Source organism: Montipora foliosa, chromosome 13 (assembly GCF_036669935.1).
Source record: "Montipora foliosa isolate CH-2021 chromosome 13, ASM3666993v2, whole genome shotgun sequence".
Taxonomy (NCBI): Eukaryota; Metazoa; Cnidaria; class Anthozoa; order Scleractinia; family Acroporidae; genus Montipora; species Montipora foliosa.
Window position 1 is genome coordinate 27,272,823 of NC_090881.1, and position 24,682 is coordinate 27,297,504.

The window sequence follows — 24,682 nt, forward strand, 5'->3', positions numbered from 1 at the left end:
AAGTGTGGCTCCTGAATACTATGGATATGTAAAACAGAGTTGGATTTCTGTAGTAATAGTCTGCTTCAATAATATAATGCATTTTTGAAAAGAATCACTTGTTTGTTGTATGTGCTCTCATCTACTTATGAAATCCTTGACTGGATGTCAGTAAAGATGGCTTCCTAAATTACAAGACAAGCAAGTACAAGTTACATTTCTATGAAACACCTACAGGGCTCAAGTTTATCCTGAACACAGATCTGAGTGTAGCAAATACAAGAGATATTCTCTTCAACATATACAGCAAGGTTATTTCATTATCTGTTGGTAACCCAACGTAGAGGCAAAAAGTGCTCTATATAACAAAATTTTGATTGGTTATGTGTTGTCAGACCTGTGTTTTGATTGGTTGGTAGGAAAAATGAGCGTGAATCAAGAAAATCTGTTTTAATCAAGAAGTAAAAAAAAAAACCCAGCATTTTCCTTCATTTGTCAAATTATTTTTGAGAAATATTTTATAAAAGTAATAGAGGATGTTTTCCATGTTTCCATAGCCTCATCTAAACACGAGGAGAAGTTTCGGGTTTGCATAACCGGACCCCAGCTATGGAAACGTGGAAAACGTCTTCTATTGCTTACAGTAATTGGATTTTTTATGTTTTTTTGAGACTGCTCAATTCGTTTCATTAACAAAGTTTCATATAGTATTATTCTCTATCACATACTGTACCAATGTTTTGTTGTCCTTTTGTAGATTTATGTGGAATATGTGGTTAAAAACCCTCTCTGCCGCCTTGATGAACCTATTCAAAGCGAGCTGTTTGCATCCAAATTGGATACATTCATAAGAGGTTTGACAGTCTTCAATTAAACAAGATCAAGCACAAAAAAACCGACCAAGTGAAGGAAGATCTTTGACTGGAAAACCAAGCAACAATAATTTAGTTTAAAAATCAATCAGTGTTGTAGTATATTGATCAAACCTTTGTCAATAAAGGGAAATGGTTCTAAAACTCATCATGTGCCATTTTTTCAGTTTACAAGGGGAAGTAAATAAGTCCTCCTAATTTGGTTGAGAAGAGGAGTTTTTGAAGATAGTACAAGTGGGCTGTGATAATGGAAAGTGTTAACTTTCTTATGTAATCTTTATTCTTGTGGTCTTGAAAATTTGTCTTGTGGTGTAGTTTTGTCACTATGTGGTAAGGTTTTGTCATTATGTGGTGAGGTTTTGTCATTATGTGGCAAGGTTTGATGGTTATGTGTTGTGTTTCCATCATGATGTGTTGAGGTGTTCTTTTGACGTGTTGTATTTTCATTTTATGTGGTGAGGTTCTTTTATCTTTTATTGACTTTCTCCCTTTATGTACAATGTATAAACACAGTACGTCAAAAGAAGACCTCAACAAAACATGTAACCGTCAAACCTCCTCACATCATGATGGAAACAACAAGTAACCGTCAAACCCCATCACATATGGCTTTCCATGTGAGGTGGCAAAAGTATTATTTGCTGAGGGGAAAATAATATTAAGTCTCCCTTTCTTTTAAATTTTTTTGTTTAATAATCAGCTTTCTATCACTGACAATCATTTTGTTAGGGGTACAATGTAGGTAGGGGCAAGGAGCTCTGCTATACATTACAATATTGTCATTGTACTACAAACTAGTCACGTTGTACAGCATCCAAAAATAAATAATATATAATTTTGCTTTTTTGCTTCGAACAACATGAATACACTTCGTAACAACTATCTCCATGCATTGGTCTTTGTTTGTTTTCCAGCTGGAGCAATCTTCTTGCTTTCTTTGCCTTGTGTTCCCACTTTTAAAACAGGTTTACTGGTACCTCCATCTGGCACCCCTGGGGGACCCCCTGGATACCTCACGGGAGGCCCAAATTGACTTGTCACTTGTCGGGCCTGCTGTCTGTAAGCTTTTGGATTACCCAGTTGTTCTGTTTGCTTTGTAGCCTGGCCTCCTGGTGGAGCAATAGGGTGACCATTAACAGAGGGGCCCTGGGTTTGAGAGCCTTGAACCTGATTTTGAAGCAAAAGCATGATGTCCTTAATTCACATTGTTTTTCTGTAAGATAAACTATGTTCACAGCGTAAACAAAGCTACCGGGTACATGATTTTATTAGATAGCAAAAGCCAGAGGCTTAAAGTGCCCCTAACCGCAAAATATTTTTTTCGCAAAAATGAAGCTTTGCACCTTTTTGAAACACATTGCAGCCATATTTTCCTTTTTCTAACAAATCCTGCCTCTTTATTGGCTTCAAAACTTGCAAAAAACCAAGCATCTTTTGTTCAACACGGAGTGAAAAGGGGAGTGGGTCTATTCCTGATTTGACATCACAATCTACTTTGCATGAACGTTTACAAAGAGTTAATGCAATGTAAATCAGTTTGTGACGTCAAATCAGGAATAGACCCACTCCCCTTCTGACTCGGTTGGAAGAAAAGATGCCTGGTTTTTCGCAAGTTGTGAAGCCTATAAAGAGGCAGGATTTGTTAGAAAAAGGAAAACATGGCCGCAATGCGTTTCAAAAAGGTGCAAGAATTGCGATATATCAAATGTGTCGAAGGGGCAACCCTTGAGATATCTTCGATTCCTGATCACTGGCAATCCCCAAAAGAGAGAGCTTTCTCCCTGGCCACATTACCACAATATATTATATTTAAAAAGACACAGAGAGATAACAACTTGATGCTAAAACTGTTCTAACCTGTTTCCGGGGCATGTTTGTGTCCAGACTTCTCCTGGCTTTACTCTCGGTCCCTGCTTGCATCTTGTGTGAAGCCTGGGGAGGTGATTCTTTTCTTGTTTTGTGACCAGGCCCTGATGCATGTTGTTCTTGTGTGCCATGCCTTGCTGTACTGACAGAGGGTTGAACAGGCATAGTCTGCTCAGTAGCTAAAGAGCCTGACCTGAAAAGAAAATAATATAACAGTACTGCTAACTTAGACTGCAGCCTCTCTTGCAATTTGTGTTTACCCGACTGTTTGTCAAGGATACCACTGGCTTGAAGAACACAATGATTTTTATTTTTAATGGGCACAAGTAAAATTTACACAAGGTTCCAATATTGACACAATGCTTGGCGTGTGATGTCTTCTCTTAGTGGTTTGCGGCAACCGCTGGAATTTTTGTAGCAAGCACCTGCTGGTCGCATTCTCATTTGCTTATTTGCTGGCCTACTCAGCAAGGTAAATTTATATGCTTTAATATTAAAATCCTTGATATCCCTCCCAAAGCAATTCATATTAGTTTCAGGAGTTTAAATAAAATTTAAAGCTGGTGGTTGGTTTGGTGAAGTAACTGTGTCATGGTTAAAATGATTAATTTTTTAATCTTAGGTTTGAAAAGGAGTTTTTTAGGAAAAAGTAGTTGGCTTCTCAAAGTGAAGTAGCTAATTCTTTTCGTTTGTTGTCTGTTCTATTGAAACCACTGAGTTTAGTAATATTTCAAAGACTGATGCAGAGTGATGATGCCTTGGGTTGTGGTTTCTCACAGGCTTCCTAATGATACTTCCTTGCCCCAAAAGATTGGGTTTACTTCAACCACAATTTTTTGAGAATAATATTAGTATTTACATTTACCCATATTCCCCTGGGAGGGAGACTTAAGGATGGTGCCTACTATTGTTATTGCGCATACGTTCTGCACATCTCGAGATACTCGGATTTCCTATGAGTGATGCTTCTTAATACAGGGATATTTTTGCGTGGCTCAAAACTATGGGGAGAAAGCAGAACTTAGCAAGTGCTCTTGGTACCCAAAAAGAAAATTGGGGGTAACCATGCATTTTTCAGAGATAATTAAGCTTCAATTTGGAAGAGAACGCCATACATTGCTTTGTATTTCAAAGCTTTTTACAAATATTGTTGATTGATTATCTTCGAAAAATGCATGGTTACCCCCAATTTTCGTTTTGGATTTCAATAACGCTTGTTAAGATCTGCTTTTCCTGCATATTCAGTAAACCGCGCAAAAATAGCTTTGAATTAGTAGGCACCGTCCTTAACAGATTTTACTCTGTCTAATGCCAGATGATTTTACTTGTCAGCTGGGGGCATCGCCACCATTAAGCAGTCAACTATGTCCTCTCCATTAAGATGATGACAAAAGCTCTCACATGTAATTAAAGTGAGGGTTAGCTTTGGGAAGATCGAAGTCAGCAGTCCATTGACAACATCAAAGCAAGTTTGAAAAAACATTATCCTTTCTTTGAAACTGCACTTAAAGGGGCTGTGATGTGCAGTCATTTTAAGCAGAAACAAAAGCAATTAACTTTGAAAAACGTCAGGCTGAACAGGTCTCAAACACCAAATGTATTTGCTGCTTTATTCAAACCTTCCCCCCAATACATTATTAACATAGTTATTTTTATGTTTTGTGCAATTTGGTTACCAGTTCCCAACTGCTGAATTTGGCTAAATTTTGTAACACGGCTCTTTGAAGTTATCTGTACCTGTCTTGTACTCCTCTGAGGTAAGCATACAGTTGCTCAGCAGTAAACTGGGGCTGACCAGGCTCAGAGAACATACCAAGCATGCGAGACAATTGACCCACTTGCTGAGGAGTCAAGGTGCCTGAGGAAGGGGGTTGATTGTCACTGTCCCTTTCTCTCCTGGGTGGGGTGTGAGGAGGTACTTGAGTTAATCGTGAGTAGGGAATTTGTGATGGAATCTAGTGGATTTAATAACAAAAGCACTTTTTAGCACAATGGCTTGTAATCTGGCAATCCGATAATTTGGTTAATTTACCATTGTCGATAAGAGTCTAGACAACACTGCTTGTATCAACTTTATCTTGTTGTAATGACAACTCAGAAATGCTCATTTTGGGAAATAAACCAACCAGATTGCAAGAAAGTTATAGACAATGCTTATTCTTTCTTTGTGTCACAATCTTGGTCATGCTCTGAAATAAACACTTTCTTTGACGTGGAATATTGTGGTAAAAATCAAACCCAGTGTAAATCAGTGCTGTCTGTACTCTTATCCAGAACGATATTCATCATCACAGTGGTCAAATTTGTTGCGGACTCATTCGGCGCAAGAACACTTTGACCACTGTGACAATGAATAACCTTGTTGATAAGAGTTCAGACAACACTGAACCACATTCAATTTGTTAATAGTACTTAGAGATGTCTTAGAGATGTCATCAATAAAAAAAATGAACCTTTTCACTTAGTAGCTACTACCCTGTCCACCACCAGACCATTTTACTTGTCAATGAGGGCCTCTTGAGAGGTGAAAAGGTTAACATCTACACCCTATCAAGAACTAAATGGTACACTGTACAACTTTTTCACCAGCAACCATTTTCTTCCTAAGGGTGACATATACAGATTTTACTCTGTCCAACCACAGATAATTTTAGTCCTCAATGACGTTCGATTGGTTCAAGGGTTAAATATTAAGTATTTGAGTCTGAGACATTAGAAAAAGCTCACATCTATCCTGGCTTGTGGTGGCATGTTAAATGTCGTGGGTGAAACTGTTGTTTTTGTGAATGCAGGTTGTGTTGTAAGCAGCCTTTTTTGTTTGGCATCCTGTAAAATAACATATTAATAATGTTAACAAGCAATGAACAATATCACTGCGCTCAGTATTACATTCCCTTTAACCCATTGGGACTTTAGTCTGTCAATGCCAGACGATTTTACTCGTCAATGGAGGAGGGGGGGGGGGGGGGGGGGGGGGGCGGTCCAGGGTGGTTCAGGTGTCAATGGGTTAAAATCCACTCAAAAACTGGGTTGTGCAGAACAGCTTTACTTCCTACTTTTGGTTAAGGGTTTTTGTCATGGCAGTGTAGTTCGTTGTGTAGTTTTACAAATTCCTAACCCCTACTCACAATGATGCAACTTAATTTAATGTTAACCGAGAAATAACTTTTAAACAACACAACTCAATCAAAGCTTTATGACAAAAAATATCTGTCTAGGGTACAAAAATTAAGTTTCAAACAACAGAGATAAAGTTCGAGAACGAGAAATGCTGTGGGAAAACCAGCCGCAGGCGAGTGTTTCCACAGCTTTTTTGAGTTCTCCCAAACTTTCACTCGTGTTTCTATAACTCGATGGAAACACGGAGTACATGTTTGTTATTTCTTTTAGAAAACAACATGACAAGAAAAAGAAAAACAACTTCTTAACTCTAATTATCAAAATGTAAATTCTCTTTGCTCATGCCATCACTACGCCAACAGCTCGTGCTAGTTCTGTGTCTCCATCGAGTTATAGAAACATGATTTTTAACCAATCAGCTCATGTATTTTCTGAGGACTGTTTTCTAAATACATGTACCTGATAGATACCAGGAATTGTTGAAGAAGCAGTTTGGTAAAGAGATGTAGACATGTGATATTCGTCACTCTGAGGATCTGATTGGATGGGAGATATCACTCCTGATGATGTCTGGCTGTCCACTATCAGTCAACAGGAGAAGAAAAAGCAATTTTATTATTGGATTTGATAACTTGCAGTGTAATGATGATGTACTGAGCTGGAAATGATGTTGTCATATTAAGAATCAAAGTAAAAGTAGAAAGAGGCATAAGATGACAGCAAACCTTTTTCATCTTCTGTTGAAGAAATTGGCATTAATCCATTCCATAACGGATCCTTTCCCTGTGAAAACAAAGTTATAATAATTTTAGAATTTACATTTCAAAAATACTGTATCTCTAGGGGCCGGTTGCTCGAAGGCTGGTTAGCGCTAACCGATGGTTAAGAGATATCAAAACCTACAGGTTTCCATGGTATTTAACGTTGGTTAGCGCTAACCATGCTTCGAGCAACGCAGGCCAGTAATGTTGATCTATTCCTGCAAGTCAAAGCTGCTCAAATAATGAACAATCTGGGGTCTCACTTGATCTCCCATTCTAGGGTTTTTCAATTAAGAACCTACTTTCTACAATTAATTATTATTGAGTAGAACAAGAAAATTCAGGAAAAATATTTTTGATGATAAAAACTACTTACCTCAAAATGTTGATCTCCAGGTGATCTTTGCAAGAGCTGTAAACATTAGAACACATTTTAAAAAGTATCTTTAAAGTATTGTTAGGCCTGGCTGCAAGTCAGGCGCAGATCCAGGATTTTGAAATGGGGGGGGGGGGGAAGAGAGAGTGAATTTTTGCAATAATGTAATAGAACCAAAGCCTGGTTGAGGTGTTTGAGGTCTGTGCAAGAAGAGGGGCTCAGAAAAAGGGGGGGTGAAAATTCACCCATTTCACCTCCCCTGGATCTGCGCCTGCAAGTGCATTGTACTCACAGTACCATAATAGTTTTCTCATTGCTAAGAGGCTGTTTTTACAGGAAGAGAAGAAAGCAGAACATCCTAGTGGCAGGTGTTTTCTTCATTCCCTTGCTGTCATAGAAATATAATTTTTGTTGCTAAACCAAGTAAAAAAATTATTATTGTTTTGCTTTTCAATAATCTACAAGTATATCAGCTATATAGCTATATGTACTTGTATGTATGTATAATAACAACGTAGCTAAGTACCATTTTCACATAGTGGTTCAATTCAGCTTGGCGAGATTCTTGTTCCTCCAATTTATCAGAGATATCTTGTGAGACCGCAGATGAAATGTGCCTGTAGAAGACATGTCCGTGTTTAACGGTTTTACCAATGATAGCTTTTAACAATAACAACACTAACAGCTAAGAAACTGGGAAAGAGGGAAATTTCAGTCCTTGGGTAACAAGGGGTGGTCTCCAAACTTTCAAGAAATGGGCCTTGAGTTTTGTTATGATTTGCAATCAATTTGCAAGTAACTTAGGGTGATGTCTTTTGCTCCAAATTTGGCCTAACTTGACAAAATAAAACACAAAAACAGAAAATTATGTGAACAAATAGCAGTTACACATACAGCTTCTAAGATGGTAATTTTGAAGAAGAGCTCCCTCAAAAAACTGTTTACCGACTGTTGGGCAACAGACAACAAACTGTCAGATTTGTTGGCCGACAAATGACTGACAGTTTGTGAAAGCGTTTGGTAAAAGTGGTGGCCAATAGTCGACTGACAGTTGGTCAACTGTTGGTGGGTAGTCAGTAGCCTGTTGGTAGGTTGTTGGCTGAAAATGGCTTAACTATTTACCGATTTATCACCCTCAACAACTGAACAAGAGAAAAACGAAGTACTGTACAGTCAAATTAATGTGTTGGTAGGCTCTTGGTTACTTGTCGGTGAACTGTTGGCCGACAGTTGGCCAACAGTCAGTTAGGGGAGCTCTTCTTCAAAATTACTTCTAAGATAGCTTTGCTATTACCAGTAATATCAATAATGTTACTGTATTAATGGAAGTTTGTCAAATTAAGTATTTGGGGTACTTGGAAATACCAGCAGAGTTTAACTACCTGTAAGTACATGTTAACAAATAAATTATTGTTTGCTTTGCGTCAAGAACAGACTTCCTGTGTTGTCTGGTTTTGCCTATTGGGCAGCAGTAAAAAGGAGTAGCTGTTGAATTTATTCTTTCTACAAGATGAAACTAACTAAAACCCAATAAATATGATTCTTGAATCTACCAATTAAAAGAATCTACTGTACATGAACAGCTTTAATCCTAACCTTGGAATCATTCCACCCACATGAAAACAAACAAATATCTTAATTTTTTAATAATATTATTATTGTTGGACTGATGGTTGCATTTATTTACCAGAACTATAAAGTACCTTTCATTGTGGATTTCATGAGGAAATACAGAGAGTAATGTGTTTTCAGGGTCAAGCGTCTGCTCCATGAGAGTGACTTCATTGATATCCTCTTTAATCTGATGAGAAACAAGTGTCATACTGTTACTAGTATTCTTAACTGGTGCACCAAAGGCCTTCCCCCAAAAAGGACACTATTCATCATTTATTAACAATCATTGTTATTTCATAGCACACTGACCTTAGGTGAATCATTTTCATAGCTACGGAGGGGATAAAACTCCAGATTGGACTGATCATGTGACAAGATGCCTTGTTTATCAGCATCACTGTTCATGCTGAGGTGACTTGCCAATGAGGACATGCCACTATCTGTCTGTGAGCAATCGGATGTGGTGCTGTACTGTGGTTTGGATGGTGGCAATAGAATGGACAAGGTTTTATCAGCTATTTTTGGCTGTTGCTGCTGTAAGGATGAGGGTAGTGTTGCAGCAGTGAATGGAATCTTATCTGTTTGCATTTCATTTTCCTTCTGCCATTTAAAAGATGAACCGGTATCTCTACTTGTCTTCATGAAAGAGTCTTCACCATAGTTGAACTACAAAAACCAATAGAAAGTAAGCGTTACAAGTTAATCAAGAAAAAACATCAAGTTAATCAAAGTGCATGTATAAACATCTGACAAACTTTCGCAATTCCTTACTCTGATAAACCTTGCCATATTAACCTTAAACTTTAAGTATAAATCTCTCTAACATTTCTATTATTCTATTTTCGTTTTGTTTTTGAAGAATAATTATTGGAGGTTGCGTGAATGGGATGTGCAAGGGCTAAGTTACTGGAGGAAAACTAGTCAGACCCGAGAATGAGTAATGCTCCCTCCCGAGGCTTGCAATTCCCTGCTACCTAGCCATGAGCCCCCATGCAAGGCATCCAGGCACCCACGTTACTGACAAGCAGTGGAACAAAAAAGAAAAAGAGAAGGACGAGACACCACAAGACAATCACCCACAATGCTACCATGACTTTGTGACTGTTCAAACCAATCAACCAGTCAGCCTCCTGTAAGGCTGAATACCACTGACTACTAACTACACCTAAAGACAAACATGCAGGCATTCGGGGCTGGACAACCTGCAAGCCAGCAAGCCATGCAAGCCATGCGAATTTCGCATTTAAGTCTAAGCAGCCATTTCAAATAGCGCTGATAAACACTTAAGTCTAAGAGTGTAACTCGCATGATGACTCACATGTGGATCGTCATGTTGGCTCGCATAACTTGCTGGCTTGCACATTGTCCTAACTCCAGGCATTCTGGCCCAGGTTGTTCAAACGATGGATAGCGCTATCCACCGGATAAATCCCTATCCAGTGGATAAACACTAGCAAAACCAATTGCGCATAGATCCAATGGATAGTGTTTTATCCGGTGGATAGCATTATCCACCTTTTGAACAACTGGGGCCTGGTTTACTCTTTGTTGTTAACTTTGTTAAATTGCCTTTAATCAAATCAAAACAATTAGAAATATACAATGATACCTGCTGCATTCCTGAGATGGGGTCTGGTAGTTTAGCAGTACTTGACTTTAAAAGCTTTACAGCCTCATCACAGTGAGACTGCATCATCTGCTGCAAACGGAGGGACAGTGTCTGCCTGAAATTTAAACAAAAAAGTACACTAAGTAATAAGTTGAGGGAGCTGACAAAGGGGTAATGAACAAACTTGTACAGAAAGTTGTTTACACAAATTTGCATTTATTGTACAATAATTGAAATGCAAGTTAATATCTTTCATGCAACAAAAGAACCAGAAAATACCTTTCTTTCTCCATGTACTGTCTTGTATTAGCAAGTGAGGCCATTTTTTCTTGAAATGCACAGATTCTAAGGAAAGTGACACATTAGGCATTGTATCCGTCATGTTCAAGCATGGCCTTATTGCATGAATGTAGGAAAAGGTATACAAAATATATATATATATATATAACGTTTAGAAGAAAGACAACTTCACAGCGTAGCGACTTCAAGTTTCATGTTTGGACAATCATCAGGCTACAGATCTTACATTTGCATTCTAACTCATTTAAAGACCATTCTAATACTCTAGGGGAGCGTGCTATTTTAAGTTCGACAAAAGGTATTTGTTCTTGTGTCTGCATTTAGAAATTAACTCGTTTCTTTTGTTCAGTAGGTGGCGCGTATCTGCTTTTATTATGTACAACTTTTCTGTAAGGCACAGGTCGCATCTCTTTGATCCACATTTGTATGGTGAGGCGAAAGACTCTATTGCCCAGCGTAGCGTGTAATTGATGTTATTGTCCTTTAGACTCGAGATATGCCTCTATAACTCCGTCTCACTGCAGTACTTTTTATGCCTGAAGGATTTAGTGTGATTGTTGTATCGGGTTTTAAATTCTCCCTCTGACGCTCCGTAGTAGATTTTGGTGTTGTTATCGCTTGTCACTTCGGCTCTATAGACTATAGACGATGATAGACATTTGCCGTCTAAGGGGCATGATTGCTTGTTTCTGCAATTGCATAGCCGCGCTTCGTTAGGTGTTTTCGTGGCGTTTAATACTTTTGCATTGTGTTGCCTGATAATGCCTGTCATGTTGGTTGTGCAGCAGTAGCTAAGCTTGATTGTGTTCGTGTTTAGAATTTTGTGAAGCTTGTGGCCTTTGTGGAAGTGTTTCTTGATCAGGTAGATGAATTTTTTCCGATGTTGGTCTTGACTTGCAGGTTGTATGGTGGATTGAACCAGAGGATATTGCGTTGACGGTTCCTTTTCCGTTTTCTGTTTTCAGAAAACGGAAAAGGAACCGTCAACGCACGCCACGAAAACACCTAACGAAGCGCGGCTATGCAATTGCAGAAACAAGCAATCATGCCCCTTAGACGGCAAATGTCTATCATCGTCTATAGTCTATAGAGCCGAAGTGACAAGCGATAACAACACCAAAATCTACTACGGAGCGTCAGAGGGAGAATTTAAAACCCGATACAACAATCACACTAAATCCTTCAGGCATAAAAAGTACTGCAGTGAGACGGAGTTATCGAGGCATATCTGGAGTCTAAAGGACAATAACATCAATTACACGCTACGCTGGGCAATAGAGTCTTTCGCCTCACCATACAAATGTGGATCAAAGAGATGCGACCTGTGCCTTACAGAAAAGTTGTACATAATAAAAGCAGATACGCGCCACCTACTGAACAAAAGAAACGAGTTAATTTCTAAATGCAGACACAAGAACAAATACCTTTTGTCGAACTTAAAATAGCACGCTCCCCTAGAGTATTAGAATGGTCTTTAAATGAGTTAGAATGCAAATGTAAGATCTGTAGCCTGATGATTGTCCAAACATGAAACTTGAAGTCGCTACGCTGTGAAGTTGTCTTTCTTCTAAACGTTATATTTGCTCTACTTCACGTATCGAGCACTCTGCAGCTAACTGGAACCCCCTACTTGCGCTATATATATATATATATATATATATTTGCATGTCATTGTTCTTGAGCAACTTTCTTTACAGGGTAAGGGGGCAATGAACCAATCAAGATCACATTAATTAACTTTACTGCATACTCAGAGCACAGGAAAATGATAAACTATGCACATGCAGGGGGCAAAATTAGTTAGAAAATTATATGGGAAACTTGTTGAATTTCAGTACTTGTCTACAAGTATGCAGGAAGTTTGGTACATGAACAGCAATAATTTGGCCCTCCAGTTTCCTGCTGTGCCTCACAAGAAATGCATCCAAACTATTATTGGAAAGGCGTCCGTCCCTTCCACTGGTAACTCCTGTTGTGTGCACTCAGATATTTCTCTGAGCATGCCTACATGTGTAAGTCACAAAAGAAAGACTTCTCCACTTCATTCATTCAATGGGCTTAAAACGTACCATCTTACTTGATGTTAATATTGGGTTTTGTGTTGCTTTTAATCATTACCGGAAATTTTCTGTTAAGCAATTAGCAGCTTAAAGTACAATCATGACAATAATGATTATCAACACGCGTGAACGAAACTTAAAGCAGCTCTATATACCTCTCCTCATAATCATCTGATGTAGTTTTAAGTTTAATATCTTTTTTCTTCAGCTCCTCATGAAATTTAGCAAGTTGTTGTTGAAGGTCTTCTTTATGTTTGACACTCATCTCTTGCAACTAAAGTAGAATAAAGCAAGAACAACAGCCTTAAAATTAGTTTTGTAAAGTTTAAAAGAGAATTTTGAGATTTGAAAGCCCAAATTCAAACTTGATAATATTAATAAGAACACCAAAATGTTGGTGGGTGAACATTGTGCTTTATAGGTATGCAAACCAAAAGGCTCAGATAGTTACAATGCACCTGTTTTCTTTGCATTTCTCTCATCTCTGATTCAGCTTTTGACATTTGAATGTGTACCTCCTCTAACCGTTTGGACATCTGCAAGAGGATTAGGAGAATTTTCCAGAAAATGTTGTCATTTGTAAAGTAGTAGTTGTTATAATTAAGTTACCTATGGCAGGGTTCTCTATCAAGCATCACAGACGGTAAGCAAGTCAGAGAGTTCCCCTTATGTTGAGTTTGGTCAAGAAGACCAGATGTTATTGAAAAGAGGAACTTCTCCTTAGCTGTTGGTCTTGTAGTTGTTGAGCCCATGACCCCCCATTCTGTTTTGAAATCACCTTCTGCATTAACTTTGTTTGCAATTAACATTTATTTAACAATTACTGGTTATTAAAAAAAATTAATAGGCCAGGTAGCTGATCAAACAACACAAGCATGGAATCATTCACTGACCTCTCTCTCCATTTCAGCTTGTCTTTCAGTCTCCTCTTTCGTCCTGTTGGCTTCGTGCTTTGCTTCCATTAAGCGAAGTTCCATTTTTAAGCTCTCCTAAGGGTTCAAGTAGCAACATACACATACTATGTGTCTTACCTTTCAAAGCCGACAATCTTTGTCCAATAATAAATAATGTAGATTATTTACTCAATTATTAAACACCAAAACACGTTTTAAAAAGAACATTCCCATGCAGCATTCATTCTTGAAAGGGCAAAGTTATTTCAAGGGGTTGTTTAATCTAAAACCATATTTCAGAGTTAAATCAATGACAACAACAATGGTATTAATTACGTTTTAATTTTGTGGGTATATACAGTAATTTGAACAAAACAGAACCATGTTTTATAGTTCTAAAGTCAAGCTAATTTTGCTGAGAAAATAATTGTAATAATAATTATCATTAGTTGCCGTCACACTTGAGAAAAACACAGTGAAACACACTTGAGAGAAACACACAAGTAGTGTTGACGCTACTCTAGTGTCAATGCAGTGGTGTTCTGAATCTCACGGGAAACACTGAACAATAAAACCTCACTTTAACAGTCTAGTGCTAATTAACTCCCTAATGTGACCACACCCAAATGTTGTCTTGCCTGAGTAGAAGCTGCATTCTTCTAATTGGGTGTGGTGTTTGTTCGAGGGTACAGTAGTAGTGTGTAATTGAGTTAATAAGGTACTCTTAAAATGATGTTCTATTAGTTTGAATTAAAGTAGAATTAAAATAAAGAGAAATTTTAGTGTCCATTAAAATGTTATCTTTAAGTCTCTGTCAATTACAAATTTGTTACATGTACTTATTAGTCTCTTTGTATTTTGTCCAACAAACCTAATTGCCAGTAAAGTGGACATTACTGGAAACTCCTTAGCTTGTAATATAATGCTCTTTAGGTATACATTATTAAATGACTAATTAATGCAGGGTTTTGGGTTTGATTACCACTGTTTTCAGACTGTTGCTTGGGGTTAGGGTAAGAAGACCTTTGGGTTCTCAGATAATAATAATTATTTTTATACAGTTAATAATAAATTATAGCAGCCAATTTGGATGGTTTCACTGATTGTAAACACTTAACATTTACAGCCTTTCAAAGACTACTGTTACTGTTACAGTAGATTACATTGAATTACAAGTTGTACTGTACCTTTTCCCTGTTGCTGGTATCAAGCTCCATTTCCAGTCGCTGAACATCTTTCTGGACTGAAGCAAGAACTGCTTGGCAATCCTGAAAATCCATCAATCGAAAATTGAAAATCTATTTAATTTAAATATAGAAAAAAAAGACTCCAAAAAAAAGCATGCCGATAAAAGTCTTCCCCAAATAATGAAGTAGCTTACATTTCCTTTCTGTATCTCCTGGTTCAGCCTTTCCTAAATGAAAAAGTAATACACAATGTAATTTATTAGTTAGTAATTTGTGAACTACACATGCAATTATTTATCTCTTTTACCGGTACTTTTAGATGCTCTTTTCACACTTCATTATTCTTCAAAGTGTGATTTGCCATTTAATGAAATGTTTTGTTTTCAAAAATTGATGATCTCACCTTGTCTTTTAGCAGAGCCATCTCATGCTTAGTTGTAAGATTAGCAATTCTTGCTTCAAGTTCTTCAACAAAGCTTGATTGCTGAATGAGAACAAAAGTGACATATGTGATAAATTCTGAACATTTCCACTTTTTGCTGTGAAAACTGGATCCCTCTATTGGAATGGTCTAAGCCATTACGGGCATCACAACTCAAGAGAGGGTTTCAAACTGAAAGGATGCATTTCTCAAACAACGGAGGGTCTCCACACTTGAAAAGGGCTTCCCTAGGTATATGAGAGGTCAATAAATGAAGTGATATATGAAATGTATCGAACTGCAGATATGAAATCAAGTGAAGCTATATGATCCTCCCAGTTATGAAGTCACACAATTTTAGCAATTGCATAGAAAAGCCTGAAAATTTCAGGACTTCAATGGGGTTTGAACCTGTGACCTCAGCTCATGATGCCAATGTGACATTTCATAGCTCAGTTGGTTAGAAGATCGCATCGGCATAGAGTGGTCACAGGTACAAACCCTTTGAAGTCCATTCAGGCTTTTCTACACAACTGCTAAAATTTCGTTCATAACTGTGATGATCATGGCTTTATTTGATATGAGAGTTGTTGGCACAAAAATCAGTTGGTGGACTAACAGTCCGTATACATTTTTTATGTTTGTATTCAAGGGATTACAAGGTAAGAATCAAAGCTGGTGGTGAAGAAAAACACTGACCCCAAGTCCATTAACAGTAAATAAAGCGGAATATAATGGAATGAACCTGAAAATACAAAAATTTGGTGTTTTAGTTAGCGCCGACCGATTTTCAGTTGTTTCTGTTGTGTCATGTGATTCCCTTAGGGAATTGCGTGTGTTTTCGCCTTTTGTAACATTTGGAGCACTTCACAAGAAAAATTTGACAAGTATATCCGTCGCTAAATGAATAATAATTATTTGTTGTGGAAGTAACATTTTTTTCATGAACAAATACAGTAGCAAGAGAAACAGAATGTTATCCTATTATTTTATTATTCTATTGTTTTAATGGTATTTTCAGGGTAGTCCATTTGAGTAGTCCATCGCGGTAGTCCATGGACTGGGGGTCAGTGTTTTGTCTACTATCATCAGAACAATTCCCCCATATTTGGCCATATTTGAAATATGTTATTAGTACTGTGTCTTACTACATGATTATAAATCTTTCTTGGGTTGCATGTCAAGTTCTCACATTTTCTGCAGTCCCTTTGTGCGTTGCCTTCTCTATAAGCATATTTTCTTTAAATGTTAACTTATCAATAATTTGATAGCTCTGTCAGTGTTTATTTTCTCTCACAGTTTACATAGCCATAACAGGTTTTCCTTACTTTCTTCAGAGCTTCATCAGCTTCAGCATATTTATTTTTTACTTCTTCCAGCTCCTTTTGTAAACTCTCTTGTTCTCTTTCAATTTGAGCAACAGTGTCCCTTTCTTTTGAAAGGCATTCCAAAAGCTTTGTCCTCTCCTCCATCTGTTGTTTGAGCTAAAAACCATTGGAAAAGAAATGTTATAATTTGTTTAAAACAGGGGGAAATCTTCCAAGGACAAAATGAGTTATGATATAAGCACTTGACATTTTTCCTTAACTACATGTTTTATTAAACACAGGCCTGACCAGAGTTTGGCCTGACTTCCAATACAGTATATTGTAACACACCGACCAACAGAGCTGATGAAGCTGTTGGACATAAATTATTCAAGGGAAAACCTCAGCCTTTTTCACCTGAGTCTGCTTTTCTTTTTCAGCTTGTGCAGCTTTTTGTTGTTCTTTAGTTAAGGCTTCCACTGCTTGTGCTAACTCCTTCTCAAACTGTAACAGCATCTGCAATCACAATCCTAAATTCAACAAACCTACTTTTGAAAACAAAAATAATGTAAGCACACATGTGTGGAGCGTTCATTACATGTATTCATGTCAACAGGGTCAGCTCTTGGAAAAAAACCAAACTCATACACAAAAGATGAAAGAGAGAGGTCAAAAATATTTTTTCTCTCATGACAGTAACTAATTTTTTGGCTGGCCATCTTTTTTAATACTACCATTTCCACACTTATCCCAAAAAGGTACACTGCCAAAAATCGGCTGCAATTTCCAAAACAGACAAATACAATACACTTACAGTTGTACAGTATCAGAGTATTCAAAGACAGACTTCACTTAGCAATTAGAGAAGGAAAACAACATAGATCTATAAAAACAGAACCGTATGTCTGCACCTCTTGCTGATGTTGCTGTGACAGCTCGGCATTTTCTCGTTCTACTTTCAGCTGGTTTATGATAGCCACTTTTTCACCTTCATGTTTTTTCCAGCCATCCACAACCTTGGCCAGAGTCTGAATAACAAAACAAAAAATGAAATTCACCAAAACTATGTACAAGTTAAAAAACCCCACTGTTCTCTGTGCTAATTCTTTCTCTCCTAAGAAACCGGTTATTTGTCACATTTACATGGGGGTTGTCCAAAGTTAATACATGTAAGTAACTTAATTCAGTTGATTGTCCTCTTAGAAATCCTGTCTGAGGCTTCTAACAGCATGCTGCATTTGCACCATCCTGGGTGGGGCATCTGTTTTTTTTTTTTAAACAGTTCTTAGTAGCCTCAGGGTGAGAAGATTCTGTTCCAGAACCATAGGGATAAGTGTTGACAGCACCAACCCTTCAGTCCCACACTGAAGTGATGCCGGAGTTGCCCTAGCTTGGGTGAGAAAAGGTGGCACATCCACTTTCCCTTGCTGGTCCATCCTTCTAGGAGCTTGGCATACAAATCATGTACATCTTGCTCAGAAATGGAGAGACTGAATATGTTCAAAGGTTCAATACATCACTAAATTCAATATCTATTCTTTTAGAAATTATGTCAAACAGCAGTCAAATTGATCATTAAAGCCAACTAATGAAGCTCCTTTGGACAGTCAGAGAGGAAAGCATACCACCCTCAGTCATGCAACGAGACGTGTAGGTACACACTGCTCAGGGCAGCTGTGCTCTGTCTGGCTGGTCAGTATTCCACTTGCAGTCACTAGCCTAGCCCAGTGACTGGCCTCACAGTGGCAGGCAGCACTCGGGTCTTGCACGACACTCTTGGGTCAAAAACTAGTTGAACCTGGATGCATAACAGGATAAACTACTGTAACAGCAATTTCTATGCCTCAAAGTTGAGAGGAACCAGACTCGGCTTGACCCATTCAGATTACCCATGAGCACCCAGCTTATGAAATTCAATACCTGGATGACTGTTTAATAACCCAGTTGACTCCTGGACCAGCCCCCATTGACGAGTCAAATCGTCTGCTGTTAGACAGTGTAAAATCTATGAAGACTTACCCCCAGAAGTCAATGGGTAAAACGCCTTTTTTTGAAATACGGTAGTAGAAATAACGTATGAAACTTATAAATATAGTTTAAGAGAGGCAGGTCTAAAACACAGGTCACATTCTACAGGTCAAGTCCCAGATCCATTAATAAACTTAAAGCAGAAACCCATAAGGGTTGATAGAAACGTGTAACGGCCCCTTGTGTGCTGGGAAACAAGCTTCTGAATATTCAATTTGCTAAGTACCATAAATTATTTGGAACAACAAGAGTGCAAGGTTTCCAAATATGGTACTTAGCACTGAAACATTCAACCAATCAGTTCGCACTGAATATTCGGAAGCTGTGAACGTGCGTTACAGGTTTCAACCCTTATGGGTTGCTGCTTAAAGCCAATAGTTTATCTTAGACCTGAAACAGCGTTTTTGTATAGTGATTTGGGCTAGAAGACACTCAATTGGTGTTGTTTCTTTATCTGTAGCACAGTACACTGTAACATGTATGTTACACTGGCCTGTAACCAGTGCCCTGTGTTTTAGACCTGCCGGTTTTATTAGGAGAGCATATATGTAGTACTTTCAGGAAAATGTGTTTGAATCATTGCAAACCTTGTCAAGTTGTTCAATCATTGCATCTTTTTTTCTATCAGCAGAAACAGCAACTGCTAACTGCTGCTGGCTTTCTAATAACTGAAAAAAAAACCTCACAAACTCAAATCCCAGTATGAAATACTGCAAGACATGTGGGTGGACAAACTCATGGCATCAACATATATTATTGCAAAAAGTCAAGCCAATTAATATCCTTGTACATTTTAAGAGATTTTACATTTGATCTATCTTTACTTCCTGTTATTTGGTTTGATTTACAGTCTTCCTACAGTATTATTTGTACTGTTGCAAAGAGCACTTATGCTTATAAAGCTATAAGATTGAGGATTTACTTAATAAGTGATCAGCACTTTGCCAACAACTAGGCTGTCAACTTCTTTAATCTTAGCAACAAATGGTGTACATCTGCAAAATTGTTGAATACCACACATATAAGGAAAAATTTAATACATCATGAACACAATTAGGCTTTAACATCACGTTGCTTTCATTTTATTTGAAGATCAAGGCACTGTTTATTAATAAACAATAAATTGTCTGTGATTCTATAAAACAAATTAACTTTAAGTGTCCAAAAATAGGTCCTTACTGTATGATGCTTATGTATAATTAAGGCTCTTCGATATTATTTTTATTGTGGAATAAAGCTACATATAAGCTTAAGATCATTTCATAGTAATAATTATTTATCATAATGATATATTAATTTTATTGTTATTCTTTTTCATTATGCCATTAAGCAATACAATGCAAAGGAGCAAAAGACAAATGAATGTGAATTAAGATACATCTATTACAGTGTAACAACTTACTTTTCCATGCAACTCTTGAATCTGCTGTTCACAATGCTAATTGTAAAAATAAAGAAATAAAATCGTACAGTATAATTTATACATGAAATTCAATAGTTTAATGATAATATCAGTAGAAATGAAGTTTATGTACATTTAATAACTAACGTTTTCTCAATGCATATCTTTGTAGAGCGTCCAGGTTGGGCAGTGTCAGGAAAAAGGATAGAACTGCATGTTTTTCCACTGATAGGGGTTGTCAGAATGGAGTTATTCCAGTGCAACCATTCACATTTTTGTTCCAGCCTATTCCAATGTGTTTAAGTTCAAGTTAAAAATGTTTTCATCCTAGTTTGCAAGACTGAGTCTCTAACTGTTCAAAATAGTGAGAAAAGCTATTGTAGCTCCAGATTCAGCTTCATTTCATGACATGACACAAAGTGAGAGGAAAGCCACTAATTGGATGGGTATGCAAGAACAACCCTACATACAGTACATGTATGGTTTGCAGACAATCACAGCTAAACGTTCAAACATTCCTGACCAGTCTTTAATAGTTGGTTTGGTGAATAATTATTTTTTGTTGAACAAACCTTTCTTCTGAATCTCTCCCTCTCAACTTGCTCCCTCAACAGAGAATTCTCAGACAGAAGGCTCTTATCGCTAGATGCTTTATTACTTTGGAATGATTTCAGCTTTCTGTCATCTGCAAATGATACCATCTGTCTACCAGTCTGATCTCCATTTTGGAAAAGGACCTGCCAAGAATGCATGTTCAAGGAACAAATTGTAGTGACAAAGGTGGGTTTAAACAAGTGAAATTATAACCATAAATATATAAACATAAAAATTTAAGCAAACTTGCTTCAATAGAAAAACCCAGGAGTAACATGTCAGCTTGCAGATACACACACATATATAATTATATATATATTAAATTACTGAGTTATTACCGGAACTTCTGAAAGTGGTGAGGAATTTGGCAAAAGTCTGTGAAGCAAAGCTGTTGTATCCACGCTCACAACAGACTGTTTGTCTTCATCATTTTCCTGAGTTTCAAAATCTGCCATAAACAAGACACAATGTACGAATCAAAATATTAAACTAACTTCTCATCACAAACTATTTTGGTAATTATTTCAATAATTATTGAAAACGTTCATCTGATAAACTTACATGAAAGGTGTGATGTGCATTCTAAAAGCCTACATTGTAGGTTTTTATATTTTAAGGTGAGCCAACTGCCAGAATCTCATTATTTTTAATGTGATTCTGGCAGTTGGAAAACTTATCGGCAGTTTTTATTATTATTTGAATTACTTAACTCAAGCTTCCTTATCTAATGATACACAGAGCTGTCTCTATTGGTACATACTGGATCCAACAAGAACAAATGGAATGAAAGAGTTTTACATGATGAAGCAATACATAACAGTCCTGTAACTAGCCTGCAGCTGTGCTTGGCACACCATCAAATTCTCTGTCATCTGAGAGCCCTTTGCAGTTCTGTAGCATCATGTGCAGATGCCCTCTCACTTGTTCCATCTCCTGAATGTCAGCATTTGTCACACTACTGTACTCCAATGCTTCCTGAAAACAAAGTTGTAAAGGAAAGTAATTACTGAATTATGGTTATGGTTTGGGTTTAGGATTTATATCTGCACATATCACATAGTCTCATGGCAGTTTAAAATTCTTTCTCTAGGGTGAGATCAGATGTCAGATTGTAAAAGCGCCTCTGGCAGTCGCTATCAGTCCATATTTGATCTCACTCGCCCACCCAACCCATGCATGTATGTGAAAGGAGGACAGACTACAACACTGAGGGTCTCCCCATGGTGTTGACAAACAGGAAAGCTTGTGAGACAGGACCTACAGTTTTATAGCACTTATCTGAGAGGACTTGAAAGTCCAAACATTTGTGGCATGTAATTTACAAAGCCAGTACTTTCTCCTCAGTTATTTTAAGACCCTGAAAGTTGGTCCGGCCAGAGTCAAACTCATGAGCTCCCGTATGGCAGCATGATGCTCTAACAACTGAGCCACTGGTGCGCATTAAAGATTATCATAACTTGAGATTTAAGCTTGTTGCTCCTTTGTTCCCTTCTCTATCTGACAGTAACCATGATGTACCAGTTACTCAAAGAGCACATAAATTAATCCACTGGTTAAAATAATAAATCCAGCAGAGTTGTCAATGAACTTAATGATCACCTGAAACATTTGGCAGTACACGTATTTCTTCTGACCTCCGTTAATTTTTCAACCTACAATAATTAATTTTTACCTTGATCCACTGATGTTTATCTCCACAATTTCATAAAAAATCATTATTCTATAGACAGGATTGATCACTCATCAAATAAGTGAGACCAGGGAGAACTTGTTAAGAATTTGTTGAAAGCCAGGATACTTCTTATCCTGGGTCATATGTCATCAAATCCTCTACATTTTCATCATGGTATTCCATCCAGTTTAGCCCTAATTATGCTGAGTCTTGTAGTGTAAATGGACATTTGCAACAAATGAAACAGTTGAGGATATATTTGCTAAAATTGCTGTAAGACCTTATAATAACTTTTTCATCTACTGACAGTAATCAACGTTAATACAGTTTGTAGGGTTAAATAGTCACATAACAATAGCCTACATAGCAGCTCTCCCTTTGGGCCACTATGCAGGCTACATAACCAAGTCTTTGAGGTTCTTTTCTTCATCTTCTACCAAATATAGTAGGAACTTCAGTGTACTTGAGGACAGAAAGAGGAAAACAATGAGAGTGGGCTAACTTTGACACTGTCACATGACATATTGATATACACGTCTCTTACCGAAGCCTCGTTGCTCTTCATGGTAAATCCTCCACTTGTTATCTGTTGTGGAGGTGAAACATCAGGAGTAACAGGGTTGAATAAAAGGGTGTGTTGTGACTTGACATCATTTGCTACTGACATGGTGTGGGTTATGGAGGAACCATATTTTGGAACAGATGGTGCTGTGGGACTGAAATCCATTACATATACACACAGTATGTCTGAAAAAAACAAACATGTTATTTACTGCAAGTCACGGAGGCAAGCTCTATTTAGAGCAAGTTTCAATCGAGTGTCGTAAAACCAAAACCAAAGTAATTACTTTGGCCAATCAAAAAGGACAGAGACAATCCAGTAAACCAATCAAAACTCAAAGTAATTATTACACGTAGCCAACAAAAAGCGCAGGAAAATGTGCACGTGTGATCATGAGCCACAATTGGTTTTGGTTTCACTTCTGATTGGTTGAAAAAGTGGCGCAAGAACTTTGAACCAATTACTGAGTGATTGATAATAATAATAATAATAATAATAATAATAATAAAAAATAATAATAATAAATAATAATAGAGTGGTTTTCAATTGAGTGTCGAAAGTAATTAGCAAATTGTTAAATGGTTTATGATTACTTCACTTAGTGAATGGTTCAAAGTTCTTGCGCCACTTTTTCCACCAATCAGAAGTGAAACCAAACCCAATTGTAGCTCGTGCGTGCACATTTTCCCACGCTTTGTGTTGGCTACGTGTAATTACTTCAAGTTTTGATTGGTTTACTGGATTGTGTCCGTCCTTTTTGATTGGTTTAAGTAATTACTTTGGTTTTGGTTTTACAACACTCATTTGAAACTCGCTCTGATAATAATAATAATAATAATAATATTATTATTATTATTATTATTATTATTATTATAAGGTCAATAAATAATGAATGTATTTTGATTGGTTCTCGTCTTTGATATACCAGAGCACAGGTGCATATTACAAACGTTTAATTCTTAATTATCTAAAACAAATAAAGTAATTTATGTTGCTATGCAACTGTTCAGTAAACAATCACAAATGACATCAAAATGTGGTGACTGACGTTCTTACCACATTTTGACGTCTTCTGTAATATATTACTGGACAGACACACAGAAACATGGAATCTATTTGTTTTATATAGTAAAGAATTAAAAGTTTTTATGATGACATCAGCTATGGGTCTGTCCACTGATAGATCATACGATTACGTGAGAACCAATCAAAATGCGTCCACTATGGAGATTTTTACATGTAGATATATATAATGAATGAAGAAGCTAAGCGCTACAACAGTCGTGATAAGCAAGGGAAACCGGCAACCAAATATCCGGTGTTGTGTTACCGGTCCACAGTATGACTATTCCAGTAAAGTTGAGCAAAACACAGACTGAGTTAACTTTAAGTTCTGTGAGCTATGCCATGAAGTGTTTCTCCTTGATTAACAGACTTATAACGCCAACTCTCCATGTACCCAGAACGAGTCAAATCATTGATCATTTCACCATCTGTATATATAAATCTTATTTAAATTATAAAGTATACAAAGGTCACCCGCGCAAGTTCAACTGAACATTTGCTGCAAAACCATAGGCATTAAGCAATAAATCAAAGGAGTTAAATAACAAGAACGCTTGAAAAAATCTGCAATGCGTGTATATCTCCCAGAATAAACCACGATTTTTTTCTTTAACCCAAGCTACACACTGTAAGAAGACGCAGTCAACAATGATCAGGAAAATGTACCATGCCGATTAAATGAAAATCCACATTAAAGAAACTTACCTCAACTGATAGCATCGAAGCAAAATTTGTCAGCTTTGGAATCAGAAATCACAAGGAGAAAAATCTGGTAAAGATCTGCTAACACGGCCAAGCGAAGCCAGGACCGTTGATGAAGACAAACAAACGTGAAACATACTTTTACGATGAATTTACATTTACCCTAGTTCCAGTCCCTTCTTAATGAGGCTGTCAAACAAACTATTCAATCTAGGGAAGAGAGAGGGTGGAGTGGAAAAGACAAAAAGAAAACAAACAAATAAACGAAAAAGTTAAGAGCTCCGTATCTAGT

General features: G+C 37.3%; 2 protein-coding genes across 3 annotated transcripts in view; one reads left to right on the plus strand and one right to left on the minus strand.

Annotated features, from left to right (window-relative positions):
• Positions 1–999, plus strand: part of LOC137982277 (trafficking protein particle complex subunit 1-like) — a 4,541-nt gene extending 3,542 nt beyond the window's left edge. Inside the window, exons 3-4 of the mRNA XM_068829353.1 lie at positions 152–290; positions 737–999. Coding sequence (XP_068685454.1) covers positions 152–290; positions 737–853 — 256 coding nt within the window. The 3' untranslated portion in view covers positions 854–999. The remainder of the gene's footprint in view (positions 1–151; positions 291–736) is intronic.
• A 521-nt stretch (positions 1,000–1,520) lies between these two features.
• On the minus strand, positions 1,521–24,538 carry LOC137982275 (centrobin-like). 2 transcript variants are annotated; one of them, XM_068829351.1, is made up of 28 exons: positions 24,394–24,538; positions 22,606–22,808; positions 21,223–21,364; positions 20,728–20,837; positions 20,368–20,532; positions 19,796–19,831; positions 18,981–19,061; positions 17,277–17,393; positions 16,783–16,881; positions 16,387–16,542; positions 15,041–15,121; positions 14,832–14,864; positions 14,638–14,718; positions 13,451–13,546; positions 13,016–13,093; positions 12,713–12,831; positions 10,477–10,542; positions 10,198–10,312; positions 8,898–9,254; positions 8,678–8,775; positions 7,501–7,591; positions 6,975–7,010; positions 6,563–6,620; positions 6,297–6,418; positions 5,445–5,543; positions 4,455–4,672; positions 2,709–2,910; positions 1,521–2,018 (listed from the first exon to the last, which is right to left on the minus strand). In XM_068829351.1, the coding sequence occupies exons 2-28, from the start codon at positions 22,786–22,788 to the stop codon at positions 1,731–1,733; spliced, it is 3,327 nt and encodes a 1,108-aa protein (XP_068685452.1). In that variant the 5' UTR covers positions 22,789–22,808; positions 24,394–24,538; the 3' UTR covers positions 1,521–1,730. The 2 variants fall into 2 exon arrangements, with proteins under 2 accessions (XP_068685452.1, XP_068685453.1); XM_068829352.1 differs by having other exon boundaries at positions 1,748–1,960; positions 24,394–24,534.
• Between the last annotated feature and the right edge of the window lie 144 nt (positions 24,539–24,682).